The following is a 17,771-nucleotide window of genomic DNA, read 5'->3' as shown; positions in this document are numbered from 1 at the left end:
GTCTGGGCAATGAAAAGTTTGAACCTATAATGTGTGATGACATAATGTGATCATACATCTTTGATATATTTTCTGTTTACCATTAAAGATGTGATGATAGTTTTATTTTTATACTATAAATATTTTCAACCTTTATTTTTAAAAAATCACTACACATATCATACATCACGTCATCCCCGTTTAAATATACTCTTATTTTATTTATGTTCCTGTGGTTCTCATAAAGAGCCTATTTTAGTCTTTGTTTTTTCCACCAGTCACATGATTTCTGGTAAGTAATGATCCTCACAGGGTCACTATGATACTTTTTCTTCTTCTTCTTCTTCTTTGTGTTTTCCCCCATTCTTACAGCTCATAGTAGAGCAAAGATTTTGTGTAGACAATATGCAAAATATCTAGACACCACAATATGGCTATAGGAGACTCTGGCCTCATGTTACACAGAGTTAAATGTTTCTAACGCTCATTTTAATAGATCTTACTGATCAATGCATAATGAATGTTGTGGTCTCATTCTGAGATATTTATTGCTCATCTCGGTTTATATGATGATGAAGAGCAGATGAAATTTATCCCTGAACCTATTGCGGCATCTGGTGGACAAAGCAGTAAATGCACTTAACAAAGACGAAAAAGAAAAAAAAAATCTGCCCATCCAATAAGAAAAGGTTTTTGGTGAATTGCAGCACCACACCTGGAGTTACATGAGCCATCATTATCATTTACTCTTAATGTTGCACGTTTTATTTTAAATGCATTTATTTTTTTAATGCATTCTGCATTGGCTCAGTGTGCTGTGCACAAAATGAGCTGCTCTTATATCACCTTTACAATCAGACACATTAGGTCGGTGTGATATGATTTGCATTAACCTTCATTACCCCCCCCCCCCCCCCCCCCCCCAGGCAAAGTGTTAAATTGCATCTGCGTCTTCCTGTCACAACGGTTGACAGTTTCCTCCAATAGATCAGATCATTGACTCACTTTCATTTTGCCATTTCACAGTTCGCTGATCCAGAGTAAGGTAAGATAAGATTTATTATTATTATTATCATTATTATTGTTATGCTTAAGTATGACAGCTAGAAGCCTGTGACCGACCCGACGTACAGCGTGTAATGAGCTTATAATAGTTTATTATTTACTGATTTATTTTGGTATAATTGACTTTGAGAGTTGCAGAGGAACAGGAGTGTTCCCACGGTGGAATATGTGCCTCACCACACTAACCACCTCCGGTTAGAAAATGAACAAAAATATAACTATAACTAACGCTAATTTACTACTAATAGTACTCTCAGTGTTTTGGTTTTACTAGTAAAGCAAAATGTCATGTTTAATCCGTTTATCCTGCTGAATTTGGTCCATTTAGTTGCTTTTAGCTGCATTTTCCTCAGAGCAGTTAACGTTAATAAGGGCGACACTTGCTCTTTATGGGAGAGGTTTTATTAAATAAATTGTCCACAGGAATTAATATTTGTAGCCGTAATTTCATCTGAGCTAGAACTTTTGCTGAATAACTTAAAGCAATGATGAGATTTATAATTTAATAGCCAGCACAATGCAGCAGCTAGTTTAGTGTGACTATTAGCCAAGGTTAACGAAAGTTAATGCTAGCTAAACTAGCACCGTCCACACCGATATTTATTTCTCCTTTGTCCTAAAATAAGAAAGAAATGTCAAACCTCAATGAGACTTAAACTCACACTAGGGTTAAGAAAATGTTTGTATAAAATTTACTGCTTGAAAGTTTGTATTTAACAATTATCAATGAAGCTGCTAAGGCAGAGCCAGCCAAACACAGCGGTTAACGTTAGCTGCATTGGCTAATGCTAACATTAGCACAATAAACATCGGACATTAAAAACTTGAGAAGCTACGTTAAATTAAATTAAATTAAAATCACACAGAATAGTTTTTGTTGCCATGATATTGGACTATGATTTGTGCACTAAAAATTGATGTTTAAATTGTATTTCAAGAAAGCTAGTGATATTATGTAACTACCTGTAGTTAGCATTAGTTAGTAATTAGAATTAGTTAGTTACATGTCATTTCAATTTAGCTACTTAGTATTAAATACAGTTGATGTTTTTATTGTACTAAAAATGCTTTTAAAGGCAAATACTGATGTGCAGAGGTATAAGGACACTTGACAGTTGCAATATGTAAAGTTAGACCCTGATACCAGATATATTGAGACATAATTAATAGCTTTAAAAATAAATCCACATAAATGAAGTATAAGTATCTAGCCCAATCCAACAAGTTAAATTCCACACCAATGAAGATAGATCCTCATTTAGGTGCAAAAAATATATAAAATCCCAGTTAACAGTGTTTTACTCCAGTTCAGTGTTTTACTCAGCCCCTCATGTTGGCCCAGGCTCACAACCTCTTTTCTTGTTCAGGGTGTGTCCACACACTTTTTGTTTAAGCGAGACATAAGACAAACAAGGATGTTTTGCTTATTTTTTTCCATATAACTCTATTTTAAAACAAACCAGCATGAATTCTTTGAAATACAGGCTCTTCCTGAGCTAACAAAGCACAGAAGCTTTAATCGTAATCCAGCAGGGACTAGTTCCTGTGAATGAAACAATTTTCTTCTTCTCTGTAGTTTCTTGATTTTTGTCATACTTCCTCCAGCCATGGCCATCCAGCAGCAGCCAGCTCAGTTCGTGTCAGTGACCTCCACTCACGCTCCTGGGACATGGAGCACTGGCCTTTGTGATTGCTGCTCTGATATGGGCACCTGTAAGTCAACCCACCTAAATACACTGTCAGAAAAAATACACCCTAAACTGTAAGAAATACTTTCTGTTACCATTTGTAATATCTTTATTGGCAGCTAGTAAGACAGTAAAGCACAATGCACTTTCCAGGAATGAAGCAGGTCCAGCAATAATTGTATTATAATGTTGATCACCATGTCTTAACAGTTTATGTTTTCTTCTGCCCTTAAGGTTGCTGTGCTCTTTGGTGCTTCCCCTGCATGCAGTGCCAGGCAGCCAATTACCATGGCTGGTGCTGCTGCCTACCCATGCTGGACGTCTGCTGTGTGGTGTCCTGCTCTCTGCGATCCTCTATTAGAGAGCGCTACGGCATCCCTGTAAGGCTGGGTTGGGGAGGCAGGGGGTACACATGGAGGGAGTGAGCACACACTTGAAGTGTTGGCTGAAACCTTTTTACGATAAATGTTTATTTTTAGGTGAATATTAGTTCTGTTCTGTTTATTGCCTTTCTTCACGACTTATGATTTCTGACGCAATACAATGCCTCAGTATTTCACCACATCCTTAGCTGTTACTGTTAATGCTGCGGGAAGAGAAAAACTGACTTGCAAAACAACTTAATTGTCCCCAAAGCTGAAGTATGGTCATTGATCTATTCGGCACTGCGTCAAAATAAAGCACACAATAATGGTGACAATATGAATGATGCCAGCAGTGAAGTGCAATATGTTCGATTTAAGAAAAATAACAGTAAAGAAGAAAAAAATGAATCTCTGTAGAATTAAACAGGCCCATTGCTTCAGGCATAAATGACTTCTTATTGTAGATACTGTATATTTGTTGGCATACATCAGACAGTTTAGTGTATTGGTTTTGGGAAAAAGAGAATGGGAAGGTTCCTCTATTATCTAAAGAGCTTATCTCATCACTTTCTGTTCCCAAAGAGTCCCCTGCTGCCTCTATGGCCTTCCGGTTAGTTTACTGGTCACACCAATGGCCCGGGTCAGCTTACTATTGTGTTTACTGTTCAGGTTACTATCATGTATGTGTATTCTGCCTTTGAGGTTTGTAAACAGTAAAAATATTAGAATGACTAAAATTGCACATTGCATGTACATTATATTAGAAATGTACTGTGTAGAGGCACCAAATACAAGAAGGGAAAATGGAAATGTACTCTGAATGCAATGTTTTGTCAACCGACACCCTGGCAGATGATAATGCACCTAACTGGTATCAACAAAGCCACAGATTCATCATGTAGCTCAGGATTTCCTCTCAGTGCTGCATAGCAGTTGAGAAAGTTTTCAGCTCAGTGTGTGTTTACAACCAGTTCTTGCTGTCTTCAAGATGTAAAACAAAAAATCAGTTAATACTGCTTTATATGAACTCGTCTGTAGCCAGTGTAGCCTTAAATTAACAAAAATATCCATTTGACTGCATTGCTTTCAGCAGGCTTAAAAATTATTATTCCTAAAAAAAAAAAAAAGTCTGAATTGTGTCAGTATGTTTTAGTGGTTACATTTGATTTAACCCTTTGCTCTTCTTCCTCCTGCAGGGCTCGCTCTGTGATGACTGCTGTAAGTTACTTTGGTGTTACCCCTGTACCTGGTGCCAGATGCACCGTGAGGTGAAGATCCGGCGCAATGGTCCGGTCACCACAGCGGTGGTCACCACACAGGTTGTGAGGGGATAGGAAACACATGCTTGTTTTGTTTGGTTATAGGCTGAGGGATTATAACACAATTGGCAAATAAAATTAAATAAAAATATATAACCGCTTACTTATTTCTCTTAATGTGGTTCTGATTAAAAAAAAAAAAAGGAATGTTCTGTTTATACTGAGATCATTCTTAAGTTAGGATAAACACAAAGTGCTTAGACTGCATTTATATACTTTTGCATATCAGCATGTACGTACAGTGCTCTGTTTTTGTTGATATTTTTGAGTTTAATAGAGTTAGGGTTAACTCTGTTGTGCTATTGCTGTTAGTTTCAGCTGTGTGACAATAAAAACATTTTCTTTATGCCTATAATATGAGCAATGACTGCTGTCTAATTGAGCTCCTTTTTACTCAGCCTTGAACACAAACAGTATTCTCACTTTTGGTTTCACTCAGGATATGAAAAAATAAAACTTACCTGGAAATTGAACAGTTTAATTGTGCCTGTCGGTAAGGCTTGTTTGATGACTTAATTTTAATCATGGGACAGATCTAGGAGTATTGTTTGCATGTTTCTCATGTGCAGCATGTGCAATCTGTATATCTGCACAAAGTTATTAACAGGTTTAGTATGCACACGTGTTTTAGAGGATCTGAGTCACAAGAACCTTTAATAATTGATTTAATCAGCTGTGATTGATAGTCTCTATGTTGGTCCATGGTATTTATACATTTCTCCTAGTGAGGTGTGATGATCCATAGTTGTTGTATAAATAATTATTTATTTTGAGACAAACATACTAAAAAGATATCAGAGGTGAGGCTGCCTAACCAGAATAGGACTTGAATAGTTGAATTAGGGCACAGCCATACAAATTTAAAATAAATGTATACTGTAGATGTCTGTCAGCAACTATTTTAAAATTGATCAGTTCCTGGATTTGTAATTTAAAATTAAAAAGTCAAAAAAAAGTAAAATGTAAAAGTCTTTAGAATCATGGTAACGTCAGTGCTGTGTAGGAGAATATAAAGAACTAACAAAGAGGAACTGTGGACTGAGGTTTTAGCACCACATAGGGATGTAGTACATGGTTTTGCAAATATTAGGCATGTTCCTCACAATGTTCCACTTTTGTAGTAGTGTTTTACAATAGCCATATTTTAATTTCAACAGTCATGTCTCCCTGTGTTTTTTATTTTTATGTGGTCTGGTTTAAATGATTCACAGTCATGACACCGGTAAGTATTATGTCTTTTTAGACAATGTTAGAGGTGCATTGATGACTGCATATTGATGAGCTTAACCAGCTCCTTAAAGTTTGATCAAAGTGTGGAGATTGCCCCTCTGGCTTGGACATTAAGACGCTGACCATCAACAGCAGTATCTCATTTTGAGACTGATTTAAAAAAAAAAAAAAGCCAGATGAAAGTCACAGGAAAAACAAAGCTTCTAAAAATTATTTAGAGGGGAACATAAACTTCAAAAAATGTCAAGCTTATGGCTGCACTAGAGGAATCATACGCCTCCACAGATGAAAGATTATAGGTTGGTGTGATCAACACATACAGGAAGGGTGGAAGGGGGGGGGGGTTACAGAACATGGTGAATTCTGTACAAAGACCACTTCCTGACCTCCAACAACAACAATAACAGTAATTCACATATACGCATAGATTTTACAAAGTTGAAGTGCAAGTAGTACAAAAGTTTCCAAACTACTTCATGAAAGTAAAAACATAAACACTTTTCTGCAGCCAAGTTATCCTCTCTCCTGCCTCCTGGTGTGTTGATCAGGTCACCACACTGGCACAGGCTGAAATACTGCAACTTTGGGTGTTTTGTTAAAACTTTAAAGAGGCTGTGCCTTCAATTCTTTTCCTCCAGAGGGCAGTGTTGGATAATCCAGTGATAATCCTTCAACTAGTGTGAGCAGTGCAGCTATAGTAAAGTTAAAATAGCACATTTAATTTTTCAATTTGTTTTTCAAGACTCACTTGGCTTGACCTGTTACTGTGTTTGACCTGGTCACTGATAATTTCTTAAAACCTGTCAATTGAAAGTGGAGCCGAGGGGAAGGAAAACATTTTTGCCTGTTTGTCATCATGCTGCTGAACTGTTGTTTTATTCTTGACTATTCAGTGTCTCTACTTACACCTTAATTCTCACAAGCTTTTATTTTTTTTTATTTTAAACTGATAAGGGCTTGTAATACACAAACTGATCGTAATGTACGTTTGTATAGTAAAATAGCTACAAGTTGAAGTTTCCATTATAAAGGTAATTCGCTGCCACAGTATGTTGAAATCAAGACTGTACAGGAAGTGTAACTGTGGGAATGGATTCATGACGCCAGGTGCCAGTTCTCCTCGGTTTTAACTTGTAGCACACAGGCAGGAAGCTGTTTCAATTTCTGTGCATCCTTAACAGAAAGAGGAAGTTTTCTGTCACCAGCTGTGTGTGTTCACATGCTGAGTTAACAACTGCACTCTGCGGACAAGACTTTCAAGCTCCGATGGACATCTACCGGGAGGCTGTGGATTACCTGAAGTCACACCATGTTCCAGGTGAGCAGTGCAGACTTTTTGTTATGTAAAGAAAAAGTTAGTTTATGAAGCATAATATTTTTCTTTTATGGGAGAACACAAACCTTGAGAATCCAGCATTAGATGATCTGAATGAAAGGTGCAATCATTTACTCCTTTTGTTTGTTGAAAATGCGTAACAACCTGTTAAAATGAGCTTTAATATTGCTCCTTTATTCAAGGAGCAGGTGTTTTCTCATTTGTGAACAATCCTAATGCGTACACATTTAAGGAAGAAGCAAATATGGGAACTTGTTTATATTACTCCCTTATCTAGCCACATGCTAAGTACTTGATGTGTTTGTGTGACAGATGTCAAAGGAGCAGAGTCTGATGTGTTGGAAGAAGATGTGTTCCCGGAGGAGGCCTGTCTTCTCTCTCCTCTCCAGGCAGAGAGTATAGACTTACCCGACACCCCCGTGAGTTCACATTTCATCCACATCACAAATGCTCTGCGTCACTCAGCAGGCTCTCTATGCAGTTCCTTTGACTCTCTGTACAGTCGATTAGCACTTTTATTTTCATGGTAATTGTGGGGAAACAGAACGGTCAAAGATGAGGTGGGGCACATGACAAACATTGAAAGTTCTCCAGTTCATCTATCCAACCCTGTTGAGGTATTACAGACCACAGATGGTTTTAGAAATGTAATTGCCATGTGGGCAAAAAAGACAAGGAATATAACATACACTGGCTTCAGCTCCATGGTGGATTAATGTTTAGCACTGTTGCCTCACAGCAAGGAGGTTCCTGGTTGGAAACCCATCAGGGACCTTTCTGTGTGGAGTCTGCATGTTCTCCCTGTGCTTGTGTGGGTTTTCTCCAGGTACTCTGGTTTCCTCCCACAGTCCAAAAACATGTATGTCAGGTTGATTGGTGACTCTAAATTGCCCATAGGAGTGAGTGTGAGTGTGTGAGGTTGTTTGTCTGACCTGTCCAGGGTGGACCCCTGCCTTTCATCCAAAGAGAGCTGGGATAGGCTCCAGCAGATCCCTGTGACCCTAAACAGGAATAAGTGGGTATAGATAATGGATGGATGAAATTAAAAATAATCATAATTGCAAATAAACATTTTTCTTTTATTTAACATACACAAATAAAGAACCATTACATGAAATGAACAAAATAATAATTCATGTTTCATGGACTATGGATAAAAGTTGCTTACTGCTTAAAAGTTTCTGATGAAATTATCAGCAGAGAAATATACAGTATGCTGTTTGATATGTGGTGGCTGGTATGTTTCTTATGTTTAGTGTCAGTTAGATCCCAGAGAAGTTTAACTTTCTTCACTGTTATAAAATCCCAACAATAACAAATTCATATAGACTTGTTTGGGATTTGTGAAGCTGCTTCTGTTACGGACCTCTGAAAGATGATGATGTTGAATTTTGACATTTTGTTGAATGGTTTTCAGACATCATGCAAACCAGAGGAGATGCTGGAGAGGAGGCTCGTGGTCCTGAAAGGCATCGTGGACAGTGAGGAGGTCTACCTCAGGGAGCTGGAGACCCTGCTGATGGTAACTTTATACATATAAACACAATTACTTTTTTTCACGGGGGCCAAAAATAATACATGGAGCTTTTGCTTCTACAAAATCAGCACGGACAACTTGGTCTTATCATTCAGCATCAAAACACAAGTTGTCACACAGCTGTTTTTCTCTGGGCTAAATCTAGAAAACCCCCGCTGATAAAACTGTTAATGAATATTATTACCATTTAACTTCCCCTTTGCTGTTCCACTGTGAAGTCAGTTCTCATACAAAACATGATGCTTTTTTTTTTCAGATCAATTTTCTGTCCTTTACTTTCTATGAACCTACAAGCGTTATTCTTTTGTTTTGTGTTTGTTTATTATATCTGGATCTGTGTGTGAGCAGCAGCCAAGTGCATGTTTTTCTGAGTTTGGTTATCATTGTGTCATTTAGGACTATGTGCTCACTTCCAGTGACATCCACATCAGCTTCCTTGTTTAAAATGGATTGTTCTCCATTAAAGAAGCAGTTCCCCTTTTTTTTTTTCTTCCAGGGTTGATAACCACCATCATGTCTGCACACTTAATATAATCTCTCTCTTTGTTGAAAGATTAGAGACCCAAGTGGTTTGTTTCAGTGCTAAAAATAAAAACCTAAGTGTGAAAGCTGTTAGATTGAGGCCTTGCCACATACAAGTTGATTAACCTGTAACGTAACTAAAATAAAACCAGGTATATTTTTTCACAAGATTGTAGGATTTTACTTTCTTACTCTTTCAGTACTGAAGTGACGCTCAACCTGCCCCCCCCCCCCCCCCCCGTGCTTATCTTTCCTCTAACTTGGGGCAGGTTGTGCCACAAGACCAACTTTTTTAGATGGGTCCCACTTCTATACTTCTAAGACCTTATTAGTTAAATGATGTGTTTTAATTTCTGTGGATGTGCGAACACCCTAAGGTGCTGTAGAATCCTGGTTATGTAATTGTCGTCCTGGAAATGTCAGAGTTTTCATGAAAAAGCTCTTAGCATTACGTGTGATAGTGAGAGCAGACAAGTATTTTCAGTTTGAACAGCCTCTTGATGAGAGGAGCAATACAGTTTATATACAGGAAGTGATGGGGCAATAACTAGTGACTGTGTGCTTTTTGTGGTCAGTGTCTTTGTTTCTTCTGTGCTATTAACAGCAACAGCAATGGTTTCCTCATTTTTACATAGAAACATGTTTAACTTAAGCAAAATATGAATGAAAGAAATGTGAGCCACTGTGGGGTGTCATATTTCTCAAGACTGCATAATGTGAATTCTTGCTTTTATTGAAGTAGTGGATTGAGCCTGTGTGGCAAAGTTGCAGGGCTGTGGAAAAACAGTTGTGCTTGATTCAGTATATTCACACCTTCTTGTTTGTTGCTTCAACACACCCTGTTTCACTTTTTTAATAATCTTCTCACCATCTTCCACACACTATCATGAGTTTTGTCACCTGCCCACTGCTGGGTTGTTTTTTTTTTTTTTCCCCTACAGCCCATGAAGGCTTTGCGGGCCTCAGCTGGGACCTCCCAGCCGGTTCTGACCAGCCAGGAGGTCCAGACTGTGTTCTACCAGGTGCCTGAGCTCAGAGACTTGCACCAAAGCTTCTACTCAAGCCTGAAAGCCCGGCTGAGCGATCACGACCAGGCAGATCCCAGCCCTGATGGCAAAGCAGAGCTGAGCCACAAAGGCTTTGAGCTGCTGGTGGGGGACCTGTTTCTGAAAATGGTAATTGACAACTGCGTTGTTTTGGTATTTTGATATTCAACAAGAATAATTACAGTAACACAAAGAAGGAGAGGAGCAGTTCAGAAACTTGGCTAAAAAGCTGCAATTTCAATTTTTGTATGTTTTTATCATCTTTCAGTCTTAAACGCCTGCAACTTTAATGTTTTGGTTTTCTGTCACTGCACTCATCAATCTTATTTCCATTTCCAGCAGCTGGTTATTATTTCAATTTTTAACTTTTTGCATGGATTTTAAATGATTTGTCAGTAGGCCCTTTTCACAGAAACATCATGGCTCTGTAAAGAAGCCAAAAAAGGTTTCATACATTTAGCAGACATACAGTACAGGAACTAAAATGTAAGTTCAACTTTGCCTGAACTGCCAGACTTTTAAACACAAGGCATAAGGCTTTCCAGCTGGACTGGATTTGACTGATGTGTGTGTTTGGAACATCTTCATGTTTTTTCTCAGCCAGAAATGTGTCCGTCTTGTACCTTGTCACGTTGCTTTTGGGATAAGTCATGCTGCCCTGACACAACTTGTAATATCAAGAAAAGTGCAAATGGAACCAATACAATTTGACAAGACTGCTCCAGATATGAATGAAACTAATGATATCTGTCACACTTCAAAATTTCTGCCATGGTAAAAGTCAAATTTTAGTCACAGTCATGGGAAACAATGACATAATCTGCAAAAGTGTTTTCTGTTTGGTGACTATTGATTCCAAACAAACCTAAAGTGGAAATTGATTATTCTCTAAGATTTCTCTTGGCATGACCCTTCGTCCTCTATCCCTCTGCTATTTACAGGTCAACCATATTGGGCTGTATGGTGGTTTCATTGAAAACTATGAGAAAGCTGTGGAAGTTGTCCGTAAGTGCACCCAGTCAGACCCTCGCTTCCGAACTTTGGCCGAGGTACAAAAAAATCCACTTCCACTAGAACAGATCAAATACTTGAACACTCACCTACTGTGATCTGTACCAGCCTCACTTCATCTCCTGCTTTTCAGAGCATGATGTTTAATAATGGCACAGACAAATCTCGGACCAAATACACATTTGAAGGTACATATTGTAAATTTGGTATTTTCCCATAAATAACTTGTTGCCCATCAGTGTCTGATTGCTGTCTGTCTATTTACAGCTCTACTGTATAAGCCATTGGATCGAGTAACCAAGACCACACTAGTGCTGCGCGTGAGCAAGACCTGGATAGTTCATTTAATGATTTCTGTCACTGGCTAATTCTGGCTTCACTTCTGGAGCTAATGCTGTTTTCTACAATGCTCACTATAACTTATTTCATTACTTGCTCTTTTTTTCTTCTATTTTCTCTCAAATCTGTTTTTCTTGCTTTAATTTGCATCTTTCCATTCCAGTTTTTACGCTTTTACCTCACCTTTATCGTAACAGTCTAATTAAATCACTGCATCGTCATTTGATTAGATCATTCAACTTCTAAACATCACTGTGACCTTTCTGTGACCTTTAGGATCTCCTGAACACCACACCCTCTGATCACAGAGATTACACAGCCTTGCAGGAAGCTCTAAGACTCTCTCGTAGCTTCCTGTCTGGTGTCAACGAAAGCTCACAGTGCAAACGGGAGGTCAAGCTCAGGCATGGCATGGTGAGGCCTGGAATAGGTGCACGTTTTAGTTGCATGTTCACACGTGCACCCATCCTCATATACCCTCCCACTCCTGACAACATGCAGTAATGGAAGTAACAAAATGCGCCGCAGCACATAATGTGTGTGTTTGTGTGTGTGTGTGTGTTTACTGCAGAGACGTCAGCTGATGCGTGATGGCTTTGTAGTGGATTTGAGCGAGGGGGAGCCCAGCCTGCGTCACCTCTTCCTCTACACCGACCTCCTGCTCTGCACCAGATTAAAACAAGCAACCAGAGGGTGAGTGTAGCAAGAAAGAACGCTGGGATTGAAAAATGTAGCCTACATATTGGAAAACTGTTAAAGTGGGTTAATAACAGTAATATAAAAAGGATGAATAAGCGCGCTCACAGTATGTTTAAAGGGCTGCATTAACCGCAGATGCATCTCAGTTAACATGCATGTGCTTGTGTTTCTTCCAGGAAGCAGGACCAGTACAAGTTCTGCTGGTATCTCCCTCTTGCTGGTCTCAAACTACGTTGGGCTGCAGATCAGGAACGACTGTCTGACACGCAGCTCCGCTTACACAACATACGCACCAAGATGTACCTCCTCCGACAGCAGCTACAGCAACAAGCAGTACGTTAAATTAATGGAGACACAAACATATTTAGAAGAGTGTAACCAGACTTTCTAACAGATGAGTAACATGTGGACGTGTTTGTGTGTGAAGAAGGGATCCAAAGGCATATTCCTGGCAGCTCGGAGCAAGAAGAAACTGGAACAAATGGAGCTCACGCTGTTCACACATTCCCCACTTTACAGACTGGAGCTGCACAGCCCCAGTGGCAAGGTACACACACACTAACGCACATCCCTATAATTACAGAAACTGTAATTATAACATTAGACCTAACAACAGTTTTGTCTCATTGCAGAGTCACTGTCTTCTCTTCTCCTCCTTGTATGAACTTGAAGACTGGAGGGAAGCCATCCATAAACTCACCACAGAGAGTAAATATAAGGCTTGTGGCCAATCTGAAGACCATGAGAATAAATACTAGAAACATTCAAAGTGCTGAATGATTGCAAAATTATCCCTACACAGATAAATCAGACGCATGTCATGAAAACTTGCTTTGCTCCACGGTTTTGAAACATTGGACTCAAAATAGCACGTTGTGCATTTTCTGTTGGTTCAGTGATCGCTGTAATTCTGACTGGGTTTGCCATGTGTTGTTTGTCAGACATAGAAACGGTCCCTCCAGACCTGCTCACCCTCACCAGTGCATGTTTGAAACTGAGAATGACTCAACATCCACCACTACACAGCACCAGCACTGGTACAGCCTCATCTCTGTCCTCCTTTCCTCGAATCATGCATCTGAAATAAAACACCAAGAGCACTTTTGTGTCTTTGATCGTGTCATGTTGCCCAGAAAAGCTTTTGAAACTTTCTTTATATCTGTACTGTTTCAGTTTAATTCAGGTTGGTCAGGACTTTCTTGTTTCTTGATATCTCACCAGCAGAGGCCGAGGAGTCGTTGTGTGGGACTCTGAGTGTGGCGATTCACTCTGCCTGCGGCCTCCAGCAGCCAACCAGTATGTTTTCAAAATGCAGTATTATTAAATATTGTCAGTGCAGTAATAGTAAGAAAAATGTGAATGATGAAGTAGAGGTCAGTAGGTAAGTGATTGTGTGATTCTCTGTCTTTCAGGTGTTTATGTGTGTGTGGAACTAGATGGCTACGAGTGTCATGATAAACAGGCCCAGACACACTCGTCAATCCACAGTCTCAGCCCACACTGGGACCAGGTTAGACTCAAGCTCCTCCACATATTATAAAGTAACTGACTCATGGTTTCATCGTCCTGTAGATGTGACGGACACAATATGCAGAGGATCTGTCAGCCAGTTTAGGGTGGACATGACTTTGCCATGTCTAGACCGTATCCGACATGATGTCGGGCTTCGCGCCAACTCGAGGATTAAAAAGTCTGCGCCCTGGCTGTGCTTTTAAACATGATCACTGGCACTAAAAGCTGCTCTAAATCCAACCGGTAGCCAGGAATGAAAAGCTTAGAATTAGACATGAATACTTTTGTTGTCAGTGTTAATGACATCTTCCTTATTTCAAACAGGAGCTGTCTTTCCAGGTGGAAGGAGCACAGAACATGAGGATCGTCTGTGTGAGTCAGCCTGACGACCAGGATGATACCGTCCTAGGAAAAATGACTTTACATGTATGAAACTTCGATTGTATTTTAGTTTGCAGCATTAAATTAAATATATCACAGAAGGTACCAGTGATAATGAACAACAAATATTTTAAAAAGATATAAAAATAGTTTACATCAACAGTGTTTCAAAATCACTACATTACAGTACCTTAGTACTGTAATGTACCTTTAGTACCTTTATGCTCATTGTTTTGGGGTTTGCAGCTCACGGCTTTACTGTTTTGGTTCACTCACTGTTTTTATCAGTGTCATTTCCGGCCACAGTCAAAACGTCATCAACCTCATGCTGAGCTACCTGCTCAACACCAAACAGACAAAAATAGAAATGAGCAATTTGCAACCCAAAAATATTTCTCAATAATTGGTAGAGACTAAAATCACATCACAAACAAACAAATATTACTCTGTGTGCTGGCTGTGTTTTACTGGTGTGTTTGTCTTAAAACCTTGCATGTCCATGTTGTGTTTTCAGATTCTATATGTGAAAAAAAAAGAAAATGTAATGGTGCTTACTGTAGGTCAGTGATTTGGATGAACTTGGTTTTGCTTTAGCTGCCAGAGCACCATGTTCTGTGTGTGTTCACACAGATTGTGAACAGTTGTGGTGTGTTTTGTAAAAACGTGCCTTCATGTTGTTTTTTTTAAATATATATTTGTTTTTTTAAAGCTGGAATCTAAATCCCTTAATAAGCGATGGAAGAGACAGACTCTACAGCTTGGCAAGGTGGAGGTGACCCTCTCCCTGAGGTACAATCCCCACCCGCTTGAACCACCCAGCTCCTCAGGTCATCAGCAGCCTATCTTCGGTGTCCCTATTGAAACTGTGGCTCAGTAAGTCCCTGCAAGCTTTTTGAATACACAGCACAAGTATTTTCTCTGACCCTGTCTGCGCTCACGGGCTTTCGAATCTGAAAGCTGCAGTTAAGTTTTGTTTCCCTTCTGTGTCATCTGCACGGCTTCTTTCAGGAAGTGAAGTGGTTTGTTTTATGAGTGGGCAGACGAGAAGCAGAAGTGGGGCAGGAATGTTTTCTGAAATGAAATGAAACAACCCAGTGCAATTAATATCTGAGGTGGGGTTTTCTTAACACTTTTAATTCTCTGCCAGTCAAGAGGGAGTGCTGGTTCCCCATGTGGTGCGCTGCTGCGCGGAGGAAGTGGAGAGGAGGGGGATGGATGAGGTGGGGATCTACAGGATTTCAGGAACCTCCAGTGAAATCAGCGTGCTCAAAGCTGCATTCAACAGCAGTAAGAAAACTGATATCTGCTTTTTGTTGGCACGAGCCACTATGGTGTCGCTCCACCACAGTGCAATGACATCAGCTTCTGAAAGACCCACAGTGCATAACGCCTCCAAAAACAGTCTGTTCTTATGAAGCTTGTAGAGATGAAAACGTGCATAACCAGTGTGAAAGAATTTGACTCATATTTTATTAGCTGCTGCAATACACATTCAGAGGCGTGATAGGGTGTTTGCAGGGTGTGTATGTTACTAGGAAATACAGTAATACTGATCTTCGTCACCATCTCTCTGCCTTGCTCAGATCTGCGTGAAGCAGTAACCAGGCTGAGAAGTGCGGAGGTGCACGCCGTGTCTGGTGTTCTCAAACTCTACTTCCGAGAGCTGCCCGAACCTCTCGTTCCCAACGAGCTGTTCCAGAGGCTGGCCACGACACTGGGTAGGTCGAAGGCATCACCAGCAAACCATATTCTTACTCCAATCAACCCTGAAAAAAATCACACTGCTGCTGCTTTAAGACCTTCCACAGAGGTCACATCTTTTCCAGTTTACTAAGTTTATTTCTGCTGTAATGTTGCTAATAAATGCTCAGCTAAGTCAACTTAAGAGGGGATTGTTTTCTGCTGTAGACATAAAGGACTTAAACACGCGGCTGGTCTCCATGCTGTCCATGCTGCAGTCCTGTCCTGATGCCAACCGCCACACCTTCCTCTACCTCATACACCACCTCCAACGGTTTGACAACACAATGACTGACATACTGACACAATGCCAGCTTTGGCTTCTCAAGTCATTTTTGTGTCCACTTTCCTGAACCGCACATTTCTTTATGATCCTTCCTCCAGTATCTCTAAGAAGGAGGATACCAACAAGATGTCTCTGCTCAACCTGGCTACGGTGTTTGGGCCGAGCCTCGTACGCCCCCCGGTGGTTGGTCTCGGGCACGGCGGCCCTGTTCCAGATATCTCCCAGGAGGTGGTGGTACAGGTGAACATGGAGTGTTTTAACAAGAACCAATTATTCTGCTACACAAAATCCCATTACAAAACACACTACACAATATTTTGTAATGAAACGCTCATTTTACTGCATAGTGATAAATGTCTACCTGACTATGACCTGTACTGTTACTGTAAATGATACTTGAACACCTGCTGCTGTCTGAATGTACATGCTGCGTCTCTGTGCGTTTGTGTTTCAGGTCCAAGTGGTTTTCTTCTACCTGCAGTGCGACAACCTCCCGGAGGCTCAGATCGCTCTGCCGCATGACACTGACGCTGAAGATGAGACCACCCACATTTGAGACCACCATGTGAGCAGGAAATTCAAAACGTGTGCAAAAGGACTGTAAGACAATAAAGGTATTTATTCATGTAAAAGTAGACTGGAAACTTTACATGTGGATTTTACAATTTTGTCAATTTCACGTTGTAACATTTTCTATTTTCATATATAAAACAAATACAGCACAGAAATGCAGAATAAATAATATAATAAGAATAATATTTAAATGTAAAGCTTTTTTTTAGTAATTTATGTGTTCAGAAAAGCAGCATTCCTATACTGTGTGGATTATCCTCGAGATATAAAGCAAAAACAATTCAACACAATAAAGAATAAAATTAATCAAAGTTGGAGTAGAGGATTTTACTACTCAAAACTAAAATCTGCCCTTGTGGTTTGGACAGGCAGATGGCCTGGGTGGCACTGGGGGTAAAGTGAAGTTGAAATGTGGTCGAGGAAAAAATCAGGGGCACAGATGTTGTAAAAAGGTCAGGGGTCACCTCCCTAAGCCTGAAATCCAATCGGTTATGGTTCAAATCCAACTAGACGGAGTTCACCATGAAGTGCACGCACCATAAAAGTCATGCACACACATATATATACAGCATGCTGGAAGCCAGCACACACACACACACACACACACACACACACGGCCCGCGTTCGACCCGTCCACACCACAGATGGAGGTCTCCTTTCAACCACACCACCTGGGCTGACTGGGCTAGTATTACTTCCAACCTTTTACCCTGAAACCCCCCTCTGTCTTTTGATCGCTAATCCTGAACCCAAAGTCCAGCTCTCCCAGCACTAATAGACTGGAGACTGTGTGCAGACACCATAACAACATCCAGAACAAGTCCCAAAAAGTAGAAAAGGAATGGTGGGCTCACTCTGTTTCCCTCCGCTTCATAAATCACCTGTCCCTTCTAACACTGTGGCTGCCAAAGTAAGGTTCTACTTGATGACTACAAAGACAAAAGTAGGTTCAGACTACAGACTACAAAGCTGAGGAAGGTCTGAGACGTCCCAGACGTTTGTGAACAAGGAACCAGATGACTGGTGGACACCTGGGGCTGGTGGGAACGTTTTTACTGGAGCGGTCGGACACTTGTTCCATACAGTTTATGTTTCACACTCACAGAGTTTTTACTATCTGACAGGATAGTATAAAGTGAAGTT

At 40.1% G+C, this 17,771-nt stretch overlaps 2 protein-coding genes across 4 annotated transcripts; both read left to right on the top strand.

The window, feature by feature from the left end:
- Positions 1 to 959: 959 nt before the first annotated feature.
- On the top strand, positions 960 to 4,776 carry ponzr1 (plac8 onzin related protein 1). The gene is made up of 4 exons (XM_026313010.1): positions 960 to 1,024; positions 2,650 to 2,757; positions 2,967 to 3,112; positions 4,294 to 4,776. Exons 2-4 carry the CDS (start codon positions 2,652 to 2,654, stop codon positions 4,429 to 4,431), a joined length of 390 nt encoding a protein of 129 aa, XP_026168795.1. The 5' UTR covers positions 960 to 1,024; positions 2,650 to 2,651; the 3' UTR covers positions 4,432 to 4,776.
- A 1,948-nt stretch (positions 4,777 to 6,724) lies between these two features.
- Positions 6,725 to 17,040, top strand: LOC113137444 (active breakpoint cluster region-related protein). 3 transcript variants are annotated; one of them, XM_026319110.2, is made up of 22 exons: positions 6,725 to 6,964; positions 7,295 to 7,401; positions 8,400 to 8,504; positions 9,983 to 10,216; positions 11,029 to 11,136; positions 11,232 to 11,286; positions 11,366 to 11,418; positions 11,714 to 11,851; positions 12,009 to 12,130; positions 12,313 to 12,469; positions 12,567 to 12,683; positions 12,769 to 12,844; positions 13,078 to 13,173; positions 13,358 to 13,432; positions 13,549 to 13,646; positions 13,973 to 14,074; positions 14,739 to 14,902; positions 15,177 to 15,316; positions 15,613 to 15,747; positions 15,938 to 16,043; positions 16,154 to 16,295; positions 16,510 to 17,040. In XM_026319110.2, the coding sequence occupies exons 1-22, from the start codon at positions 6,913 to 6,915 to the stop codon at positions 16,609 to 16,611; spliced, it is 2,484 nt and encodes an 827-aa protein (XP_026174895.1). In that variant the 5' UTR covers positions 6,725 to 6,912; the 3' UTR covers positions 16,612 to 17,040. The 3 variants fall into 3 exon arrangements, with proteins under 3 accessions (XP_026174895.1, XP_026174903.1, XP_026174887.1); XM_026319118.2 differs by having other exon boundaries at positions 6,726 to 6,964; positions 12,564 to 12,683; positions 13,361 to 13,432; XM_026319102.2 differs by having other exon boundaries at positions 6,727 to 6,964; positions 12,564 to 12,683.
- Positions 17,041 to 17,771: the final 731 nt, after the last annotated feature.

This window comes from Mastacembelus armatus, chromosome 18, assembly GCF_900324485.2.
Source record: "Mastacembelus armatus chromosome 18, fMasArm1.2, whole genome shotgun sequence".
Taxonomy (NCBI): Eukaryota; Metazoa; Chordata; class Actinopteri; order Synbranchiformes; family Mastacembelidae; genus Mastacembelus; species Mastacembelus armatus.
Note: the sequence above shows the minus strand (reverse complement) of the source record. Positions and strands in the feature narration are given on the sequence as shown.

Coding starts and splice junctions, on each gene's coding strand:
- ponzr1 (XM_026313010.1), top strand. CDS start 2,652: ATGGCCATCCAGCAGCAGCCAGCTCAGTTCGTGTCAGTGACCTCCACT. Junction 2,758..2,966: donor CTGCTCTGATATGGGCACCT/GTAAGTCAACCC, acceptor TCTGCCCTTAAG/GTTGCTGTGCTCTTTGGTGC. Junction 3,113..4,293: donor GAGAGCGCTACGGCATCCCT/GTAAGGCTGGGT, acceptor TTCCTCCTGCAG/GGCTCGCTCTGTGATGACTG.
- LOC113137444 (XM_026319102.2), top strand. CDS start 6,913: ATGGACATCTACCGGGAGGCTGTGGATTACCTGAAGTCACACCATGTT. Junction 8,505..9,982: donor AGCTGGAGACCCTGCTGATG/GTAACTTTATAC, acceptor TTTCCCCTACAG/CCCATGAAGGCTTTGCGGGC. Junction 13,433..13,548: donor CGGCCTCCAGCAGCCAACCA/GTATGTTTTCAA, acceptor TCTGTCTTTCAG/GTGTTTATGTGTGTGTGGAA.